Raw genomic sequence first — 23,913 nt, 5'->3', positions numbered from 1 at the left:
GTAAAAACAATGAAGCAGAGTTAGGAGAAGAGGAAGAAAATAAGAGAGAGGGAGAGCAGATGAGAGAAAAAGAAATAAGTGAGAATGAGGAAGCAGAAAATGAAGAAAAGAATAAAAAGAGAGAAATTGAAGGGGCAGAAAAAAAAGAGGTTGGAGATAGGAGAACTAAAAGTGAGCTGGTGAGAGAAAGAAAGAAAGAAAGAGGTTGTCCTCAACTCAGGTAAGGAGGCACCATATCCTTTGGTGTCGTCCAAAAAGGACAAGGAGCGATACTTTGCTCGCTTCCTTGATATTTTCAAGAAGTTGGAAATTACTATTCCCTTTGGAGAAGCCTTGCAACAGATGCCACATTACACTAAGTTTTTGAAGGATTTGTTGACCAAGAAGGGTAAATACATAAATAATGAAAGCATAGTGGTGGAGGGTAATTGCAACGTAGTTATTCAGAGAATCCTCCCACCAAAGTTCAATGATTCAGGAAGTGTGACTATCCCGTGCTCAATAGGTGATGTATCAGTGGAAAAAGCACTGATCGATTTGGGGGCTAGCATCAATCTGATGCCCCTTTCTATGTGCAGAAGGATTGGGAACTTAGAGATCATGCCAACCAGAATGACACTACAGCTTGCTGATCATTCAATTACAAGACCTTACGGTGTGGTGGAGGATGTGTTAGTCAAGGTTTGTCAATTCACATTTCCTGTAGATTTTGTGATAATGGACATTGAGGAGGATGATGAAATTCCGTTGATCTTAGGCCGTCCTTTCATGTTGACAGCTAAGTGTGTAGTGGATATGGGAAATGGAAACCTAGAAATGAGTGTCGATGATCAGAAGGTTACCTTCAATCTATTCGACGCAATTAAGCATCCTAACGACCATAGGGCATGTTTTATGATGGAGGCAATTAAGCATGAAGTGGCCATGGTAGTTCAAGGTATGACATCTTAATCTCCATTGGAGAAAGCTCTAACTAATGTTGTGGAGTGCCTTACAAAGGAAGAAGAAAAAGATTTGAAGAAGTGTCTAGAAGAGTTGGATGGGTTAAAAGTAAGCCCTTCGGAGAATGTTTTATTTGAAGAATTGAAGAAACACCCTCCCACAGAGAAATTTAAGGTGGACCTGAAAATCTTGTCGAAGCATTTAAAGTATGTATTTTTGGAAGATAATGAGGCAAAACCAGTAGTGATTAGCGACTCTCTGTCTCATAAGGAGGAATCTCGGCTGGTGGAAGCCCTGAAGAAGCATAGGGCTGCGATTGGATGGCATATATCATACCTTAAGGGAATCAACCCTTCCTATTGTATGCACAAGATCAATATGGAAGCTGAGTACAAGCCTATGAGATAGCCGCAACAAAGACTCAATCCTTCTATGAAGGAAGAAGTGCGCAAGGAAGTTCTCAAGTTGCTGGAGGCAGGACTCATTTATCCTATTTCTGATAGTGCTTGGGTGAGCCCAGTGCAAGTAGCCCCTAAGAAAGGTGGAATGACAGTGATAAGAAATGAGAAGAATGATTTGATTCCAACAAGAACAGTCACAGGCTGGTGCATGTGCATTAATTATAGGAAGCTGAATGATGTAACAAGGAAAGATCATTTCCCTCTTCCTTTTATGGATCACATACTTGAACGATTGTCTAGACAATCATTCTATTGCTTTCTTGATGGCTATTCGGGGTATAATCAAATTGCTATCTACCCCATTGATCAGGAAAAAATTGCATTCACTTGCCCATTTGGCGTGTTTGCTTATAGAAGAATGCCCTTTGGGCTTTGCAATGCTCCCGTTACTTTTCAGAGATGCATGATGGCAATATTTGCTGACATGGTAGAGAAATGTATTGAAGTATTTATGGATGACTTCTTAGTGTTAGGATCATCATTTGATTATCGTCTGGCCAACTTGGAGCTGGTGTTGCAACGTTGTGAGGAGACAAATTTGGTGCTCAACTAGGGAAATTGTCACTTTATGGTCCAAGAAGGGATAGCTTTGGGGAACAAGATTTCTGTAAAAGGAATCGACGTGGATAAGGAAAAAATTGATGTTATTGAAAAGCTGCCTCCACCAGTCAATGTTAAGGGAGTAAGGAGCTTTCTAGGACATGCTGGATTCTATAGGCGGTTCATTAAAGACTTTTCGAAGATTGCCAAGCCATTGAGTAATTTACTCAACAAGGACATTGTGTTCTTATTTGATGAATATTGTTTAAAGGCATTCAACACTTTAAAGACCAACCTAGTATCCGCTCTTGTATTTACAACACCAGATTGGAGCCAAGAATTTGAGCTTATGTGTGATGCAAGTGATTATGCAGTCAGTGTTGTGTTGGGTTAGAGGAAAGGCATGGTTTTTCATGCCATTTACTATGCGAGCAAGGTCTTGAATGACGCTCAATTAAATTATGCCACCACTGAGAAAGAGATGCTTTCAATCATATATGCTCTGGAAAAATTTTGATCATACCTGGTGGGGTCAAAAGTCATTGTGTACACCGATCATGCGACTATCAAATATATGTTAACAAAGGCATACTCTAAGCCCAGACTAATCATATGGATCTTGTTGCTACAAGAATTTGATCTAGTCATTCAAGACAAAAAGGGATCAGAAAATCTGGTAGCTGACCACCTGTCAAGACTAGTGAATGAAGAAGTCACCTTGAAGGAACTGGAAATGCGAGATGAGTTTTCGGATGAATCGCTGCTAGTTGTGAACAATAGGCCATGGTTTGCTGACCTGACTAATTTTAAGGCAGCAAGAATCCTTCCAAAGGATCTTAATTGGCAGCAGAAGAAGAAATTCTTGCATGATGCTCGCTTTTATGTCTGGGATGATCCACATTTGTTTAAGATTGGAGCTGATAACCTGTTGAGAAGATGTCTGACTAGAGAGGAATCCAAAAGCATATTGTGGCATTGCCATAACTCACTGTGTGGGGGTCACTATAATGGGGACAAAACAACAACAAAGGTCTTGCAATCGGGTTTCTTTAGGCCTTCAGTTTTCAAGGACGCCTATGAGCATGTAACCCAATGTGATCAATGTCAGAACGGGAAGCATATCAAGGAGAAAAGAAATGCCCTTGCAAAATATCATTGAGGTGGAAGTTTTTGACTGCTGGGGTATTGACTTTGTAGGTCCACTTCCCCCATCTTATGGGAATGAATACATACTTGTTGTTGTTGACTGTGTGTCTAAATGGGATGAAGCAGTGGCTGCCCCAAAGAATGATGCCAAGACTATTGTAAATTTTTTGAAGAAGAACATTTTTTCTCGCTTTGGGGTACCGAGAGTTCTGATTAATGAGGGTGGCTCTCATTTTTGCAATAGCCAACTTCAAAAGGTGTTGGGGCACTACAGTGTGACACATAAGTTGGCTTCACCTTATCACCCACAAACAAATGGTCAGGCTGAGGTCTCCAATAGGGAATTAAAGAAGATACTAGAGAAGATTGTGGCCTCTACAAGAAAAGATTGGGTTGTCAAGTTAGATGATGCCTTGTGGGCTTATCGGACCACTTTCAAAACTCCCATATGACTATCCTCATTTCAAATGGTCTATGGCAAAGCCTACCACTTGCCAGTAGAAATGAAACATAAGGCATATTGGGCTTTAAAGTTTTTGAATTTTAATGAAGTTCTATCGGGGGAGAAGAGGAAGCTGCAACTCTTGGAGTTGGAGGAAATGAGGTTAAATGATTATGAGTCATCCAAGTTGTACAAGCAGAAGGTGAAGGCCTACCATGATAACAAGTTGTTGAAGAAGGACTTTAAGCCAGGCCAACAAGTTTTGCTCTTCAATTAAAGACTCAGGCTATTTCCAAGTAAATTGAAGTCCAAATGGTCTCGGTCATTTACCATCAAAGAAGTGAAGCCGTATGGAGTAGTGGAGTTAATGGATCCTCAATCAAATACTCCAGAGAGAAGTTGGGTAGTGAACGGTCAAAGGTTGAAGTTGTATCATGGTGGAAGAATTGAGAGTTTAACCACCATCTTACATTTACAAGACCCATAGAGGTGATATACGTCAAGATAGTGACGTTAAAGAAGCGCTTACTGGGAGGCAACCCAGCTTTCTTACCTTTTCAACCTTTATTTTTGGTGCTTTAATGCTTGTTAGTTTCGATTGTGTTGTAGTTGATACTGTTAGGAGAGTAGAGTGAAAGAGAATGCACTTGAAGGAATGGGTTTGGTCACAAGCTTGTTTGAAACTATATGGATTAGTTGAGTCTTAGAAAAATTTTCAGTCATCTAACTCACTCAGTGAAACACTTGTGCTAAGTGAGACATATGTTACGCGTTAAGCGAGTGATACCCTCGCTAAGCGCACCAATCCCTCATCCAGTGGCAGAGGGTTCCTCGCTGAGTAAGCCCATCTTCTAAGCCCAAAACCTTCTCGGGTTGTGCATTTAATGAAATTGGGCTAAGCGAGACACTCTCGCTAATCGCGCCAACCTACCTCGCTAAGCGCACCCATGCGTTAAGCGCAAAACCTTCTCTGTGTGAGCTTTAATGTCAATTAGGCTAAGCGAGACACTCTCGCTAAGCCTAAAAACCTCTCTGTAAAGGCAATTGCACTAAGCGAGACCATCTCGCTAAGCGCCACAACACCACTGCACCCACATTCACTTAATCTGCCAAGCGCGGCATATCCCGCTTAGTAGAAGTTGTAGACCAATCAAAGCTGCAAGACTCGTTAAGCGCACAACTACGCGCTAAGCCCAAAAACCTCTAGGGTTGAAAATTTGGATAATTGGGCTAAGTGAGCATGTCTTGCTAAGCGTGTGGTTTTAAATTTTGAAAATTCAAACGTCACAAAGTGCTCGCTTATCGCGACACTCACGCTTAGCGAGAAAATCATAACTGCAAAAAGAGAACATAACTACTTAGGGCAGTTACTTTTGTTTCATCACTATAATTGTGCATTTCTGCCTCTAGCCTAATCATTTCCATTCCATTAGCATTGTATTCCTCATCCATTGTCTTCATTCCAAGTAAATCTCTTACTTTCTTCTTAATTTCTGTTTATGCAAAACCCTAGGGTAGAAGACATGTTTGAGTGATTAGTTGCTTTTGTCAGTTTGTATGTTTTGACTTCTTGTTAATTTAATGTTTGTGTACTGAGTAGTTAGTGTTATTGCATGTTTGCTTTGTGTTATTCAGTTGCTTAGGCTTAGCCTTAAGCTTCAAAGCCTGTATGGTGGCTTGAGGAGTTGAGGCTGACAAGCCTCGTGTTCTGGGTTTGCGATGAACTTGCTAAGCGAGACTATTCTGCTAAGCGAGTTCATACGTTTTTATGAATTTCTGGGTTTTAGGATGATCTCGCTAAGCATGCCCTATTGCGCTACGTGAGTTCATCAAGTTTGTTTGAATTTTTGCAATTTGAGGATGAACTCGCTAAGCCAAAGTCTTACGGCTTAGCAAGTCTATGATGATTAGATATATTATTCTGGGGTTGTATGAACTTGCTAAGACGGCCATCCGTGCTTAGTGAGCACACTTAGTTTAGTCTGAAACTTTGAGGCTTTCTGCATTCCATCAGTGGCTTAGCACGTCATACGCCTTAAGCCCAATTTTGCCTCTGTAATAAAATTGGGCTAATCGAGCCTGTCTCACTAAGCCCAAAGCAATTTTAGATTTCTGAATGTTTGTTCATGCGCTAAGCGCAAATACCTCTCAGTCAAGAATAAGGCTTAGCAAGTCGCCCTCGCTAAGCCCATGTGTTATCTGTAGTTAGCCTCACTAAGCGCCCACTAGCGCTAAGCCTAGGTCTTTTCCAATTCATTGGTGCACTAAGCGTACCCTGCGCGCTAAGTGCAATTCCCTCTCTGTTTGGAATAAGGCTTAGCCAGTCACACTCACTTAGCCATTGTTATCTTACGACTAAGCACATACCTCGCGCTAAGCCATTGTTGTTGTTATTCTATTGTCGCGCTAAGCACGCCCATCTCGCTTAGCACCCACCCTATGCTACCACTTGTTTTTTTAAGTTAGTCTTCAATAAAATCCCTGACTAACTTCAATCCATTTCTGTGTTTTGGTGAAAATGGCTTCTAAAAAGAGACGTGCCTCGTCTTCCAGGCCCCAAGAGCCATATGACACGTCTAGATTTGTGTCCGAAATCGCTTGGGAGCAATATGAGACCAATGTTCATCACAGGAACATCCTCCTAGAGCGGAACATAGAGCTAACATACCCATATTATGATGAATTCCTTCGAGAATTAGAGCGACACCAGTGGCACAAGAACCTTACAAGGCAGATGGAGAATCATATTGACCTGGCTTTGGTCAAGGAGTTATACTCTAACTTGTATGACCCAGAAGACCAATCCCCTAGGCAGTGCAAGGTGTAGGGGAAGACGATTAAGTTTGATGCCGCCACTCTGAACACATTTCTGGAGACCCCAATGGTGCTCGAGCCTGGGAAGAGGTACTCATCATATTCCCGCTACTGCCATACTCACCCGGACCATCAGGATATTGCAACCAAATTATCTATACCAGGCAGGGGGTTTGTTCTTAATGCTGAGGGGGCTCCTTGGAAGCTGTTGAGGAAGGACCTAACCACTATCGCTCAGACATGGAGTGTCCTTTCTTACTCCAACCTTGCTCCTACTTCTCACACCTCTGACCTTAACATGGATAGAGCAAGATTGGTATATGGCTTGGTCATGCAGATGGACATGGACTTGGGCTCTATCATTTCAGGCCAGATATCTCAGATTGCCTAGTCCAACTCCTCTCAGTTAGGCTTCCCAGCCCTCATCACTGCTTTATGTTTAGCCAAGGGAGTAGTGTCCGATTCTCTGACTTTTGAGTCCCTCAGCCCGACCATTAATTTGGCATATATTAGGAAGAACTGTTGGAACCCTGAGGATTCTTCTATCGCATTTCCAGGGTCCTGCAAGGCCAAGGCCCGGGCTCCTTCAGACGTTCCAGTTACAGCACCGGCTCCAGCCCCTACACCTCCAACACCTATTCCAGCTCCAGCCTGGCCCTCCGTACCCAACAGTGATGTCATCATGCCCATGCTGTAAAGTATTCATCATGGCTTTGCCTGGTGATGTAGAGTATGCAGAATCTTTCTCAATAGTAGCCGATTATGAGCATAGAGGAGTATTTAGCACAAGCTGTTGAGGGCACTCTAGAGGGTAAGGAGGCCGCTGAGGACACCCCAGAAGCTGAGGAGGCTTCAGGCGCAGCAGATGCAGACATTGATGATGATTATGTAGCAAATGCCACTGCAACGCAGGGGACTTGGGATCCATGGCCCACACCAGCTCAGGATTGAGGATTAACAGGATTTCATCTAATTATTTTGTTTTTCAGACAGCTTCTTCATTTACTTAGTTATGTGATTGCCTTTTGGATTTAAACAATGGTTTAATCTAGCAATTTCATGATTTTCTCAGTAAATGGTGTTTGTTGTGATATCTTGTTTGAACTGAATTGATTGCATGACATAAGTGACTTGCGCTGTGAAATCATAACCTTGAACAAGCTTGCATTATGTAGAAGAGATAGAGCGTGGAAATTATGGGTGTGAGTGAAAATGTTAGCCTGCATGGCAGGGAGACATGCTCGCCTGAGCGCGCCTTCGTAAGCTGAGAAGCCCAAAAGCCTTTAAAAACACTGAGAATAAAGGGAGATGAAGAGACAGACTACGTGAGGCAGAAGGAAGAGGGCACAAAGGCTGAAGAGAAGACATTTTCTTCATACTTTCACCATTTTCTTTCATTCAAATATCATTTCCTCTTTGTATTAAGCCCTTCTTGCTAATGAAGGGCTAAAAACTTCATTGTTGGGGAGTTTTTCTATTGAGCACTCTTAATGTAAAACTTCTAACTATCTATTTAATATTATTTCTAGTGTTCTCTGCTTCTATCTGTGTTTATTTTACATACTTGTGGCTTGATCATCCATTTGTATGCTTGGTTAGGTTTTGAGTGTTGGAAAATACTTAGAATCCTTAGAACTTGGTAGAGCAACTAAAGGTTTGTATATCTAGGGATAGAGTACAGTAATATAGTATATATTGTATCTTGTGCGTAGTGCAGCTCCCTTAGAATGAGTTTGTTGAGGAATCAAGAACAAAAACTAAGAGAGTTAGGCTCTTTCATGTGAGGAATCATGATCTGAGTAAATTGATGGTGCAAGAACATTAGAGTAATATCGAATAGCGAAAAACCTTTTAGTACGGCAAAAGAAAGTTCAGTAGAATACTTCCCGACGCTTTTATTTTGATATTTATTTTGTTCTACAGTTTTACGTTTATTTTGTCATTTGTTTAAGTTTAGAAGAATTAATTAAAGAAAATAAAAGATGCATGAATGATTTTCTCTATTTTTATTACCAAAGTTGAAAATGTTTACACACTAAATATACAGCATCTAAGTAAAACAAATTCCCTATGGACACAATACTCAGACTTACCGTTTTAATTACTACTTGTGCAAATTGGTATACTTGCCAGTACATTAACAAGAATTTGTGTTGCAATCAAGTATATTAGATCCTCGCCATCTAGATTGACTAAATTAAAGGGTTATGATGAACAAGAGAAAATTCTCTATAAAGGGCTTGTTTTCCTGGATGTGGAAACTGGGTGGAATTCAACTTACTTAATGTTAGAGGCAACTATCATGTATCAAAAAGCATTTGACAGGCTTGAAATGGAAGACAAAAAGTAGGTTGATGATCTATAAAGAGGGCTTGGTGTACCTTCAGAATTTGATTGGAATGAAGTTCGCTCACTCCTACCTTTTTTGAAATTGTGTGTGTGTGGGGGGTGTGTGTGTGTGTGTGTGTGTGTGTGTGTGTGTGAAGTAAGTATTTGCAATTAGTAAGAAGATCTGCAAGTGTGAAAATCATAATGATGTTTGCATAAGTTCAATGGCTACTCAAATGAGAGATAAATATGACAAATATTAAGGAACACCTAACATAATCAACATTTTTCTATTGATTGTCATTGTCCTTGACCCTAGGTGTAAGGTGAAATATGTAACCACTTTGTTAACTACTTATTTAATGAAGACCAGGCAGATGAATTAAATTTGAAGTTGTCTTCTAGTTTAAAATCACTTTATGAGTAGTACCAAGGTGTTGAGGAGGGCTCTCAAATCAACCAAAAAGTAGTAAAGTTGGATGAAGAAGATGATGATGATATCCATGGTATGAGTTTCTATCTACAAACAAGTAGGCATAAAATTGATGCAAAAATTGAGTTGGGTAAATATATCTGAATGAAGATTGTGAGCCTTTCATTAAGTCAATTAATTTTGATATTTTGAACTGGTGGAAGGTAAACTCAACTAGATTTCCTATCCAGGAAGTATGGCCCGAGTGGTGTTAGCAATTCCCGTTTCTACTATAGCATCAGAATCTTCATTCAGTGCTAGAGGAAGGATTCTTAATCCTTATCAAACATCCCTTACTCCTAGAATGGTGCAAGTATTGGTTTGCATGCAAGATTGGTTGAAAGGAATATATTTTTCAATGTTTATTGATGAGGACTTTAAAGAGCTTGAGAAATTCGAGCAAGGTAAGTTAATATCAATGATCTACATATTTTTGTTATGCTTTTATAATAAATTTTAGAAAGTAACAAAATATTTTTCTATTTGCAGATATGGTGTCTCCACATGAAGGGGTTTCATCGACCGTCGTTATTAATCTTGATGATTGAAGGAACATTAGGTGAAGGAACATTAATTGAATGTAATTATTATTTGTATTTATCTTATTTGTCATATTTGTTAATGTTGTTGTCTTGTATGGTGATGTTGACTGCAACCCATGTGTATTTTAGGGCAATGAGATTTTCAAGCATAAAAAGTTTAAGGAAACTAGAGACTGCAATTTCAGGAGCATTGTCTTATCACCAACAAATTTTGGACCTAATTTGTTAATCAATATGACTAAATTTGTTTCAGAATTTATGTGTCTTGTTAGCTCGTTTAGTCTAGCTTCTGTCCTAGTATATTGATTAGCGAAACTATGGAAATGAGATTAATCTTTTGGTATTTTATATTAGTCCAAAATAGACCACCTTAGTATTGCCCGTCTTTTATGTACATGACAAAAAGTGCACATGCCTAATGTGTTTCTTCAAATGGCTCAGAAAAGATGAGATTAAAGGTTATAATTGTATAAAACTGTATTAAATTCTAAAAATCAAATAAATGTAAGTGATTTGTATTTGAATAAGAGTATAAATTATTTTAAATTGTCTACACATAGCTTTTTTTTTCAAAAATTAAAAGTAAAAAACTTAAATATATTTTTTACTCTTAAAATATAGCCAAATTTTGCTTTTGGTTCCTTAAAAAAAATTATTTGACTTTTGATCTCAGTAAAATTCCTTATTTTTTGTTTTAGTTTTTTTAGTATAAATCTATTGTTTTCATTTTAATCTTTATAGCATTTTGTTCATTTTAAATTGGTCTCTTTGGAGAATATTTGATATAAAAACTAAAATAATATATATATATATATATATATATATATATATATATATATAAAAGAATAACTAAAATGAAATAAAAAGACAAAAAAAATACATGAACTAAAAGTCAAGCAAAATTTTTGTTACATAAAAAATAAAATACGACTATTTTTCTAAACAGAAACATATTTTAAGTCAAAGTAAAGTTAAATCATTCTTCATATTAGCCGAGTTTACTCAACCAGAGAAAAATCTATTTCTATATTCTTGCCTTGTTCTTTCCTCCAAAATTACTTTGCATTGGGTTACCACTTACCATTTTTTTTCCAAACAAACGCATATATATCAATGAAACCTAACTCCAGTTCACACACAACCAATATGATTTATTTGCACTTCGATCCCAAGATCAAATCATTCTAGAGTAATACATGCTATCACAAAAGTAATACAAGGCCTCAAGTTTTGCATTAACAGTGAAATAACATGCATTTCATCATCGTGTGAACTAAAAGTTAATTAAACGAATCAGGTTGTGGTGTGTGACTCAAAATCACAAAAGGCACAAGTGGGAAGGCTTTAAGAGGTGCTATCATAACTGAATTGGTTTTGGCACCAAAGCATAGCTAGAGTGTATATATACTCTTGATCATGTAATGCAAAAGGGTGGTTGTTTTTGAGAGAGGCTGAAAAATCAGAGCTGTTGCAGAAAAACAGAGAGTTCGATAGAGAAAAAGAGCTAGGTGATTGAGAGAAGTTTTGTAAGAAAGAAACTGAGAGAGATCAAAGCTAGCTTCTGCTTGTATTGAACTTGTAATGTTTCATGATCAATGTGATGATGATGAGCTGCATTTCCTGTGGATGTAGGCACATTGCCGAATCATGTAAACTCATGGTGTAGATTCTTGCTTGTTGCTTTGTTGTGTTTTTCTTTTCTTTGATCTTGTGTAGGTTCTACAGCTTAAAGAGGTAGAAGAACCAACAAGTGGCGTCGTCTATGGGGAGATCAAGATTAAGAAAGATGGGAACAACAAAGTACGATATTGAGAAGTTTTCAGGGGAAAATGACTTCGGGTTATGGAGAATCAAGATGGAAGCAATCTTGATTCAACATGGATATGCATAAGCTCTTAAAAGAGAAGAAAGGATGTCTGAATCTCTAAGCTCAAAGGAGAAATCAGATATGATTGATAGAGCCAGAAGTGCAATCTTCTATGCCTTGGAGATAAAGCTTTAAGAGAAGTTGCAAGAGAAAAGACAACAGCCTCAATGTGGTTGAAACTGAAGTCATTGTATATGACAAAGTCCCTTGCAAATCGGTTATGCTCGAAGCAACAACTGTACACCTTCAAGATGACAGAGTCAAGAACAACCACTAAACAATTGGTTGCTTTCAACAAGATTCTTAATGATTTGGAAAATATTGAAGTAAAGCTTGAAGAGGAGGATAAAGCCTTTTTGCTTCTGAATTCCTTACCAAAATCCTTTGAACATTTCAAGGATGCAATCCTTTATGGCAAAGATCAAGACGTTACCCTAGAAGAAGTCCAAACCTCAATAAGGACCAAGGAGATGCAAAAATAGCAAGACTCCAAATCTGAGGATAATGGTGAAAGCCTGAATATTTCAAGGGGAAGGAGTGAAAAGAAGGGAACAAGAGGAAAGAAGTCTAGATCAAGGTCAAAGGATTCAAGGAATGGCCAGAAAACAAAGTTTAAATGCTTTTATTGTCACAAGACTGGTCATTTCAAGAAAGACTACCCAGACAAGATCAAGAAAGGATCTTTGGACTCTACTGACATAGTTGAAGCCTCTGAAGGTTATGAGAGTGCAGGTGTTTCAGTAGCTTCTAATACCAAAACCCAAACAGAATGGATTCTGGATGCTCATATCACAGCAGCCCAAGAAAGGACTATTTTGAGACCCTGGAATTAAAACTAGCATGAGTTGTACTGCTAGGAGACAATTACCTCTGCAAGGTACAAGGCATTGGAACTATGAGACTAAAGATGTTTGATGACAGAGAGTACCTACTGAAAGATGTAAGGTACATTCCTGAACTCAAAAGAAATCTTATCTCCATAAACATGTTTGATGATCTAGGATATTCAACTAGAATTTTAAATGGTGTTCTTAAGATTTCAAATGGATCTTTAATCATAGCTAAGGGTAACAAGAATAAAAGTAATGGCTTGTTTATTCTTGAAGGTTCCACGATTATTGGACATGCATCGGTACCTAGTAATACATTGATTGATAAAACAAAACTTTGGCATTTAAGATTAGGTCATGTTAGTGAAAGAGGATTACATGAACTTGAGAAGCAAAATTTGTTAGGTGGTGATAAACTAGATAAACTTGAATTTTGTGATCATTGTGTGTTTGGTAAATCACATAGAATAAGCTTTGGCACTGGTATTCACGTTTCATCTAGGCCTTTTGAGTATGTGCATTCTGATTTATGGGGACCATCTAGAGTGAAAACTCATGGTGGAAGCTCATACTTTCTTACCATCATAGATGATTTCTCAAGAAGAGTATGGTTGTATGTTTTGAAAAACAAATAAGAATCTTTTCAAAAATTCAGAGAATGGCATACTCTTATTGGAAATCAACTTGGTACAAAATTAAAAGTTTTAAGGACTGACAATGGCCTGGAGTTTGTTTCAGAGCAGTTTAATGAGTTTTTCAGGAAAATAGGCATCAAAAGGCACAAAATAGTCCCTCACACACCACAGCAGAATGGTTTAGCAGAAATGATGAATAGGACCATTTTGGAAAGAGTAAGGTGCATGCTACTAAGTGCAGGACTGCCAAAGACCTTTTGGGGAAAAGCTGCAAACACAACAGCCTATATGATTAATAGATGTCCATCATCAGCTTTAGACTTCAAGACACCAATGGAAGCTTGGAGTGGTGAACCACCTAATTACTCAGGATTAAGGGTGTTTGGATCACTGGCCTTTACTCATGTTAAACAAGGAAAGCTGGATGCAAGGGCTGTAAATTGTGTGTTCATTGGCTATCCTGAAGGAGTTAAAGGGTACAAGCTGTGGAAGTTGGAACTTGGTGAGACAAGATGCATTATCAGCAGGGATGTAACCTTTGATGAGAGCAGAATGTCAATGCTAAGCAAGGAGCAGAAGGATAACAGATCAAATAGTGAGAGTACCAATTTTAAGGTGGAGCATTATGAGATTTTAGATCATGGCAGTGGAGATACTATTGATCACACTGATCAAGGAGAAGCTGGAGATAATGAAGAACTGGCTACTCAGCATGACTTGTCTAATTAACAATTGACTAGAGATAGAGAAAAAAGGGTGACAAAGCCTACAAAGAGGTATGGTCATGCTGATATTATCTGCTATGCTCTGAGTGTTGCTGAGGAGATTCAAAATTCAAAACCAAAGACCTGGAGGGAAGCAATTGAAAGTGAAGACAGTCAGCTGTGGCTTTAGGCAATGAGTGAAGAAATGGAATCTTTGAGAAAGCACACGACCTGGATACTTGTGGATCAACCCAAGAAGCATAAGGCTGTTGGATGTAAGTGGATTTTCAAGAAGAAAGAAGGCATTCCAAGAGTAGAAAGGCCTAGATTCAAGGCAAGGTTGCTAGCAAAAGGCTTTACATAGGTTGAAGGAAATGATTACAATGATATTTTTTCACCAGTTGTGAAGCATTATTCAATAAGAATCATACTTGGTCTGGTAAATCAATATGATTTGAAACTTGAACAGCTAGATGTTAAAACAACCTTTCTCCATGGAAATCTTAAGGAAACCATCTACATGAACCAACCTGAAGGTTTTGAAGAAGGGGAAAACAAGGTGTGCTTGCTAAAAAAATCTTTGTATGGACTGAAGCAAAGCCCTCGAATGTGGTATCTAAAATTTGATGAGTTCATGATCAGATATGACTTCATTAGAAACAGATATGACAATTGTGTATATATCATGAAAAAGGGGAAAGTATGTGTTCTCTACCTTCTCTTGTTTGTGGATGACATCCTTATAGCAAGTGCTAACAAAGAAGAGATTAGGAAACTCAAAGAAAGCTTGAACACAGAATTTGAGATGAAAGATCTAGGGTCAGCTAGAAGGATACTCGGGATTGATATTCATAAGGATAGGGCAAAAGGTGAACTATTCTTGTCCCAAAAAAATTACCTCAAGAAAGTGGTGGAAAGGTTTAGGATGCATCAAAGCAAACCTGTTAACACACCACTTGGCCCTCATACAAAGCTATCTGTTATTCAAGCACCAGAAATAGCTGAAGAAAGGTCTAAAATGAATCAAACACCCTATGCCAGTGGTGTTGGAAGCATAATGTATGGAATGGTTTGCAGCAGACCTGACTTGGCTCATGCTGTAAGCATAATAAGCAGATTCATGGGAGATCCTGGCAGTGCACACTGGGAAGCTATGAAGTGGACACTAAGGTATCTAAATGGATCTTTGCAAGTTGGATTAAGGTACAAGAAGACAACACAAGAGGCAACAATCACAAGCTATGTAGATGCAGATTTTGCAGGAAATGTAGACACAAGGAAATCCTTAACAGGATATGTGTTTACTTTGTTTGGTACAACAATCAGTTGTTGCTCTTTCAACAACTGAAGCAGAATACATGGCCCTAGCTGAAGAAGTGAAGGAAGAAATCTAGCTCAAAGGTATGGTTAATGAACTTGGAATAGCACAAGCTTGTGTCACAATTCACTGTGACAGTCAAAGTTCCATTCACTTAGCAAATCACCAAATGTACCATGAGAGGACAAAGCACATAGATGTGATTGAATCTGAGAAGGTGAAGGTGGAGAAGGTTTCAACAAAAGAAAACTCGGCTGATATGTTCACAAAGTCCGTCTCTAGTGTCAAGTTCAAGCACTTCCTGGACTTGATAAATTTTGAAGATGCCTAAAGCATATTGGTAGAAGTGCAGCCCTGAATCGCAAGATAGACACTCGCTGATTTGGAGTCAAGGTGGAGATTTGTGGTGTGTGACTCAAAATCACAAAAGGCACAAGTGGGAAGGCTTTAAGAGGTGTTGTCATAACTGAATTCAGTTATCATAACTGAATTGGTTTTGGCACCAAAGCATAGTTAGAGTGTATATATACTCTTGATCATGTAATGCAAAAGGGTGGTTGTTTTTTAGAGAGGCTGAAAAATAGAGAGGCTGAAAAATCAGAGTTGTTGCAAAAAAATAGAGTTCAATAGAGAAAGAGAGCTAGGTGATTGAGAGAGGTTTTGTAAAAAAGAAACTGAGAGAGATCAAAGCTAGTTGTTGCTTGTATTGAACTTGTAATGTTTTATGATCAATGTGATGATGATGAGCTGCATTTCCCGTGGATGTAAGCACATTGTCGAACCACGTAAACTCATGGTGTAGATTCTTGCTTGTTTCTTTGCTGTGTTTTTCTTTTCTTTGATCTTGTGCAGGTTTTATAGCTTAAAGAGGTAGAAGAACCAACATAGGTAAAAGTTTTTTTATACAATAGATTTTTATTTCGTCCTGTACCAACCACGAACCATGTATATGCAGAAAATCCACACCACATAGCATAATATATAGCATTAAAAATTATTTTTATACATTGTTTATATTGAAATTATTTTTTACGTGATTATTACATGTCACTGTAACATATCTATATAAACGGTCAGGTAAAAGTTTTTTATACAATAATTTTTATTGTATTGTATTTTGGAAACGTACGTGTTTTAAGCTAAAGTGAGACAATCATAACATATTCCAAAAGAAAATTGATTTTGCATACAATTAGGCTGAACTTTACCATTATAGCAATTCATTTGTTTCCCTCAACAGGAGTATTCATCAGTGCAATTGATAAAATTATTGACTTGAACAGTACTTGTTGGAAAAAAAATAAAATTGCCATTCTAAACGGCACCATCTTCTCTTTATTTTCCTGAATCTCCTTGATGCTAGGAAACCTGAAGCTACCTTCTAAAATGCTTGTTTCAATGAAATTATCAACAGAGAAAATTTGAAAATCATTGATAATATTTAGTTTCAATAGGCTAAGCACATTGTTGAGATATGAAGAACAAAGGTTTTATCTACTTCCATATAAATAACCATAGAGGACTAGAATTTCTGTAGAGGTTGGTTTTAGGTACTAGCTAGATTCAATGCTTCACCAAATTTTCCACAGTATAATTAACTGAAAGATGTGGACCATAAGGTGATAATCAAAATTGCTAATTCCTTGTTACCTTAACAAAATTCAATGAGTTTCATTTAGGTACAATGTACAAAATATAACAAGACACATTGCCAGAAACGACCTATGTTTGCTAGTGCCATCAATTTCATAGGTCCATTAGTTTATTGACCAAGTTTGCTGAATGAGTGGTCTCTTTTCATTATATGTGTAGTTTTCCTAATTTTTTTTCAAACTGCATTTGATGCTATGGCTATATATGTGATTCTTCTGTGCACAATTTCTCTGCTGAACTTTAAACGCAATTTTTGACAATGCCATGTGTTATATTGTATGTCTAGGTGACCATACATCATAAAAGGAAATGTGATTCCTTGAAGTTTCTTCTTTGAGGACCACATTGTTGTAACATGGAAAGGGGTTTGACAATAACCCCTTTGATAAGTGCAATCATTCTTTTATACCCACCCCCCTAATCATAGTGTCTGGAATTTGGGGGTAAAATCACATTCCCCTTGACAATTTCTCAGCAATCACTTGAGATTTAAAAGGACTTACATAAACTCATCAATATAATTTGATGGTAGCAAGGGGTTGCACAGAGAATGTTAATCCCAACACACGGTTACACAAATCAAAAGGAAAAAAGGAAAATGAAATGGTTGTGATTAAGACATGCATGAAGTATTTGACTGTACAGAACAGAGTGGACTGGAATATCTAACTCGCCATACCTTGCCACATGACCTTTTTCTTTTGGTTCATTGGAGAATTAAACTTCTAATAGCATGGTCAGATCTTAATCTTATAGATTAAACAGGGGATAATTGAGTTACATACTCAATGTATATGTGGTGTCAGATAGTGATTGTGATTTAAAGGTATGAATGACAACGTAAACTTGTTGTATTTTTTTTTCTATTCAGATAAACTTCACGTATAACTCTCTTAACTTATATCTTTAATTTATTGGATTAGATATTAATCTTATATTATTGGATTAGATATTAATCTTATTTGTAATGCATAACTTACGTTGATTTAAAAAAATTCTACATACAATTAAAATCAAACAAGTTTTTCTATTAAATAAATTATTGTCACCCATATAGACGTAGCCATGTTAATGGTTGACAGGGCAATTGCCCCCTCAATTTTTGTTTTTCTTCTAAACAAATACAATATTGAAAACGGCCAAAAAAAATCACTTGTTCTTTGAAGTTCCTTTACAATACTATGTAACGCTATCTACCCCACCCTCCCCCCAAAATATATTTTAAAATAATAATATAAGAGTTATTTTTTTATGTACTATAGTCATATTAAAGTTATATACTTTTACCATATTATAAATATCTGAGTTCAGATATATTCAAATTAAAAACATGTTGGTATATCTTAAGTTTTAAATAGCTTTTAATTTGATAAATAAATTAATTTAGATAAGAAAAAATATTTTCTTAAAGATTATTGTTAAATCATGCGTTAAATTTTCGTCCCCATAATAATTTTTTTTGGTTCCATCCCTAAACACAGTAAGACAGTACAACACTAACAGTGCGTTAATCCTATAAATTAATTTGTTGCAATCTACATGCCTCTGAGCAAACTCACATTAAAATTATATATCAAACGCACTTTTAACATAAAATCATAGAAATTTTTTTTATCAACTTATCATGAAGAATTAAAAAAATAACCTTTTTTTTATTGTTTTAGAGATTTATTTAAAATGAGATTACTTTTCCAAAATTAACCTCTACCAAGCACATCATCATACATGATAAACTATTGGGTGGTCCTAGATCATATATTCCTTATTTAATCATCACATAACATATAATAAAATATTATTTATTTTTAATTAAAATATATTTTTGATTTCTTAAATTTGAGTAACTTTTAATTTTGATTTCTCAAATTTAAATTTATTTTTTAGTACTCCCTTGATTTAAAAAAAAATGTTCTTTTTAATCACTCAATCTCCACAAAAATAAATAAATATCACAATTATCCTATAATTAATTTGAGAAATTCTTTTAATAGTGACTAAAAAGAACATTTTAAAAAAAATAGGAAAAAAATAAATAAATTTAAATTTAAGAGATATAAAATATAAATGACCCAAATTTTAGAGACTAAAGTATATTTAGAGTTTAATTTCTCTCGTAGATTTATAAACTTAAATACATGTCATAAAGAAATTGATTGGAATTATATATGAATACTTGGTGGTCTTATACTATCTAATATTATATATTAGATGGATCACAGAAAAATTATTAGATAGTTGTGGATCTCATGATCCTTATTTAACTTGTTTCATAACATGTATCCTTATTTACATAAATAACTTCAGTTTTCAATTTTTTTTCTCTTATTTAGTTACTCTATTATTTATTCAGGGTAATGAGTAATAACAGTCTAATTCCCGCCAACTCATTAGTTCTTGAAACAAATTAATGTTGATGCATGGTACGTATGATAGAATTGGGATGTTTGGTGGGGATACTTTGGAGGATAGGGATAAAGTTTAAGGTAGAGAGATAGAAAGAAGATAAAAGAGAAACTTAACCATCAATAGCAAAAGCAAAATAATATTTCAATGCTTAACCATCCATGACAAAACCTTAAACAATGCTTAATCACCACGGACAGAAGCTTATATCAACAAAATAGAAGAATCACAAAATCTATCTTCTATGAAGACTTTTCACAAACACTTTGTGAATCAACAATAACCAAGGCTTAACCACTCATGATAGAAGCTAACAAATGAACAATGTTTAACCATCACACATGGTCGAAGCTAAAATCATCAAAACAAGCCTAAAAGGCTGAAACAATAAGCCAAAATCTTTAGAAGCGTTTAATCAAACACCTTGTTGGCAAAAACTGGATAGTGATAGACATGGAGAAACTTACTCTAACCATGCAAATTGAAATTGTTCTAGTTTCTCTTCCGCTTCCCACTGATATCCTTTATCTTCACAAAACTTGTGCAACACTAACGGAATCGAGATATGAAGACATCATCTCTAAGAGTATGGGTGGTGGGTGATATTGCTCTCATAGCATGATAAAGTTCAAGGTATAAAGATGGAAAGAAGAGAAAAGAGAAACTTGAATATTACTCTGGATAATGCTCAAATGAGCAAATCAATTTTTACATAGATTGAGTCTTATATAACTAAACTTGTAACTAATTTGTAACTAACTAAACTAAATTGTAACAAACTAAACTAATAACTAACTTGTAACCAACTAAACTAATCATTAACTAACTTATAAACAATTAAATTAATTTTTATCACTAATAGATAGGATGTAATGTACTATACAATAAAATGTTAATCTTCGTTTTGCCGTTGGCTATGGTGAAATAAAATGAGGTGTTCCTATGTAATAAACAATTTATTTTTCTTTCTATCGTCGCATTTTTCTCATTATTTTATGATCTTCATTATTATCACAGAAACACTACTTATTCACTTTCCTTTTCATTAAAATTATTATCTTACTAATTACAAACTCGAATATTAGACATCGATGACTTTGTTTTTCTATACTTTCTTCACATCCGCTCAGACCCCACCACAGATAGTTTGATTTTTGTTAGCTTCTTTGTGATCTTTTCATATAATTAAAATTTACGGTCAACAAATACACAAATAAGTTACCAAAAGCTTTGTCCTAGCTGTTATAATTACAAGGTAAATTATGTTAATTAGTTTTATGATTATTCACTTACAAAAAATGTAATTTAAAATTATTTATTTATTTATTATATAAAAATAGAACATATTTTGAATAACATCTAAAACAATTTATTTTCTAACCCGTGCGTGCAAAATGCTGATATTCGATCAATAGTAAGAACTTAATTTAAAACCCTATGATAAAGTCTAAAACTCATGACACATGTTCGCGGTTCATAACATTATTGTTATCCACAATTCAAAACCCTAAATGCCCCTAACTAGCTAAATATTGATTCTCGAGTATAATGTAGGTCAGGGACCACAACCTGATGTTTATACTTCATCCTAAAAATGGAGGTGAAGATGCCAACCATTAAAAGGATACATGTTCCAAAATGGTATAGTAATTAACCTGTCAAAATCACACCACATGGATACATAATATTTTGAAAATGACATGATTTTATTTTTATAGATAACAAATTAATGTGTACGCGCGTATGACGAAACAACGTAATAATGTGCGCTTCATGTTACATGTATTGACAATATTACAAAATTATCTTTGCATTGAATGGACTAAAGAATTAGTTGGTATGTTTCTGAGGTTGTAACCCTGATTCTTAGCTCTTTTTCCTGGTTGGTCCAATAAGGAAAGGGAAATCATTTTTCCTTTTCCTACTTCTTCAATTTTTTAAATTAAATTTAAGAGAAAAGAAGTTAATTTGTCTTATTCTAGAATTAAAACAATACCACAAAGTTGAAGGTTGAACTGTGAAAATATCACAAAGTCGAAGGTTGAACAGTAAAAATATCACAGATTAGGACTAGGGGTATGGAAAAATTAATTTGGTAAAAAAATCAAACCAAACTAATTTTAAATTGTTTTAATCAATTCGATTTTATATCCAAATAGTTAAACTGATTTAAAAATTGGTTCAAAACTAAATTGATTTTAAAATACTGATTCTGGAGTGAATTGATTTTTAACTAATTTTAAACTAGTTTTAAGAGTCGAATCAATTTCAAACTCGTTTTCAAATTACTTTTTTTCAAATAAAAAAATATTCAAAAGTAAAAATCAGTTCCGTTAACCAAACTAATTTTATAGAAACAATTCAGTTTTGAATTTATAAAACAGTATACTCCTTTATTCTTGAACTAATTTAAAAAAAAATCAATTCAGTTTAAGATTGATTATAATTCAATTCAAATCCAAATCAGTTTTTTTAGAACGCTAACTAGGACAATATAGTGTTGGTGTAGGAGGGAAAATTGTAATGCACTTACTCGAATTATGGTTAGATTCAGGAGACAAGTTGTTGTACAAACATGGAAGTCGGAAGAGCATGGTTATTTCATATATTTATGGAATGATTTTGTTATTTATTATTAATAAATTATTTTATTTTATTTAGTAAAAAAACAAAATATGACGTCCAAGATCCTTCAAAATACAAATATATTATATTAATTAAAATTTGATAATAGGGGGTGTTTATGAGTTTGAATGACCCGTGAATCCAAACCAATTTGAATCCACCTAAATTCAAATTTTGCTTTTGTTTCGATAAAACTTGACTCAATAATGACTCGACTTGTTTTCAAAATACTTTATTTTTTATTATTATTTAATAAGTTTTAGAGAGAAAAAAATAGTTTATAACCTTTTGAACCCAATAAACCTTTTTTCTAAATCAGCTCATATATTAATAGACAAAAGGTACCAGAAGTATCTGGTTACAAGGAATCGATGGAACAAAGTTCAAACCGATTGGAAATCTATTACACCAAAGCCAGCGGTTATTAAATATTTAATGGAATGTCCATAAATATCTCATAACCAATGCATGGCTGCCAACAAAACATAAGTGATCTATTTCTATTCGTTACATCAGAACAATAGTTGCACTTCCAGCACACCATAAGAGCATATTTTACACTTATATGTATGCAAAGTAAAGTGTGTTTTTTTCACTATATCTCATAAAAGCATAGTATGCCTTGACCAACGAAAAATTTCCCTTGACCAGCAAAAGACTATCCATATTAAATACTTCCAAGCCTTAACAAGCTAGTGTGCCAGATTAATTATGGGATAGACCAAGGCATGCATCCGTGCTTGATTGCCATGAGATGAAACTTGCTGAAAAAACCTGGAACTTTAGACTTCAACCAAGTCCATGAAGTGAACTTAATATCATCCAAAATATTTTCCAATTCGGGATTAACATTTTCAAATACCAAAAAGTACTGAACACCGAATGATCTTCAAAATATCATCGTCAACTAGAGATGTAGCCAAATCGTGGAATTGCCAAAAGTGACCATCGATACTACCATGTGTGGCAGTATGTATTATTCCACCAATCCATTCATGACAATGAGACCATATTTTTTATGCAAAATGACAATTAAAGAACAAGTGTGTTACCCCTTCGATAGATGAGTGACAGAAATAACAAAGAGTATGTGTTCTCTGTGATATTCCTTGAGCAAAGATTGTCCAAAGTTGGTAGATGGTTCCTAAAAGCGCGCCAATCCAAGAAATTCAGCTTGTTGGGTACTTTGATCTTCCACAATACCTTAAACAAAAGTGAAACTTGTGATTCCTCCACCGAGTCCACCAGATACGCATAAACGGATTTTGTTGTGTATATTCCTGAATTTTCCAACTGCCACCACCATGAATCCTCCAAGATTTGAGACCCCTACACAGAAGAAATACTTAAAAAAAGGTTAGCTTGATTTTCCCTCTCCCACTAAAAGAGTTCTCGCCTCCATGTGAGGTCTCAACTCCAAGTATTTCCCCTCAATGAGCCCAACTCACTAATAAGACTTTCCTTTTGTTCTGAAACCGATAATAACCAAGGGAAACGATTTTCTAGAGTTTTTCCATCTAACCAAATATCTTTCCACAATCTATTTTTTTCACCATTACCCACCTTCCAAGTCACACCCTCATCAAACCATTTGTTATCATTCAATCCTCCACAAGTTTTCCTTATGTTTTTTCACCATATTGATTCCCATGGATGCTCATTATTGTCCAAGATTCCACGGTGACCATTATATTTTGTTTTCAACACTTCACTCTACAAACTATGCTCATGATGAAAAATATTTCTCGGTAACTTGTCAAGTAATGATTTATTAAAAACTTGCAAGTCCTCCTCACCCAAGCCACCATCCTCCTTTTTTTTAGCATAGGTCTTTCCAACTTACCCATGCAACTTTGTTATTTTCGTCATCTCCACCCCATGAGAATCTCTATTTAATGCTCACTAGAGTCTTCCAAACCTTCTTCGGTATTTTAAAAAAGGATAGGAAAAATAATGGTATTGATGTGAGGACCAAGTTGATCAAGCAGATTCTACCACCAAAGAAAAAGTATTCGTGCTTCAACAAAGATAACTTCTTTGAGAATTTATCCACCACGGGTTGCCAAGTAGACGTGCACTTATGATTCACCCTAATCGATAGACCAAGATAGGTGAACAGCATGGAAGTGGGTTTGCAATTAAGAATGTTAGCAAAGTGGTCAATAATTCTCTCTTCAACCCCAATAGCACC

At 35.8% G+C, this 23,913-nt stretch overlaps 1 protein-coding gene across 1 annotated transcript; it reads left to right on the top strand.

The window, feature by feature from the left end:
* Nucleotides 1–342: 342 nt before the first annotated feature.
* On the top strand, nucleotides 343–1,350 carry LOC114396930. The gene is made up of 2 exons (XM_028359092.1): nucleotides 343–937; nucleotides 1,082–1,350. The coding sequence occupies exons 1-2, from the start codon at nucleotides 343–345 to the stop codon at nucleotides 1,348–1,350; spliced, it is 864 nt and encodes a 287-aa protein (XP_028214893.1).
* The last annotated feature ends 22,563 nt before the right edge of the window (nucleotides 1,351–23,913 follow it).

The sequence above is a fragment of the Glycine soja genome, chromosome 18 (assembly GCF_004193775.1).
Source record: "Glycine soja cultivar W05 chromosome 18, ASM419377v2, whole genome shotgun sequence".
Lineage (NCBI taxonomy): Eukaryota > Viridiplantae > Streptophyta > Magnoliopsida > Fabales > Fabaceae > Glycine > Glycine soja.
This window is presented reverse-complemented; position numbering and strand designations above follow the sequence as displayed.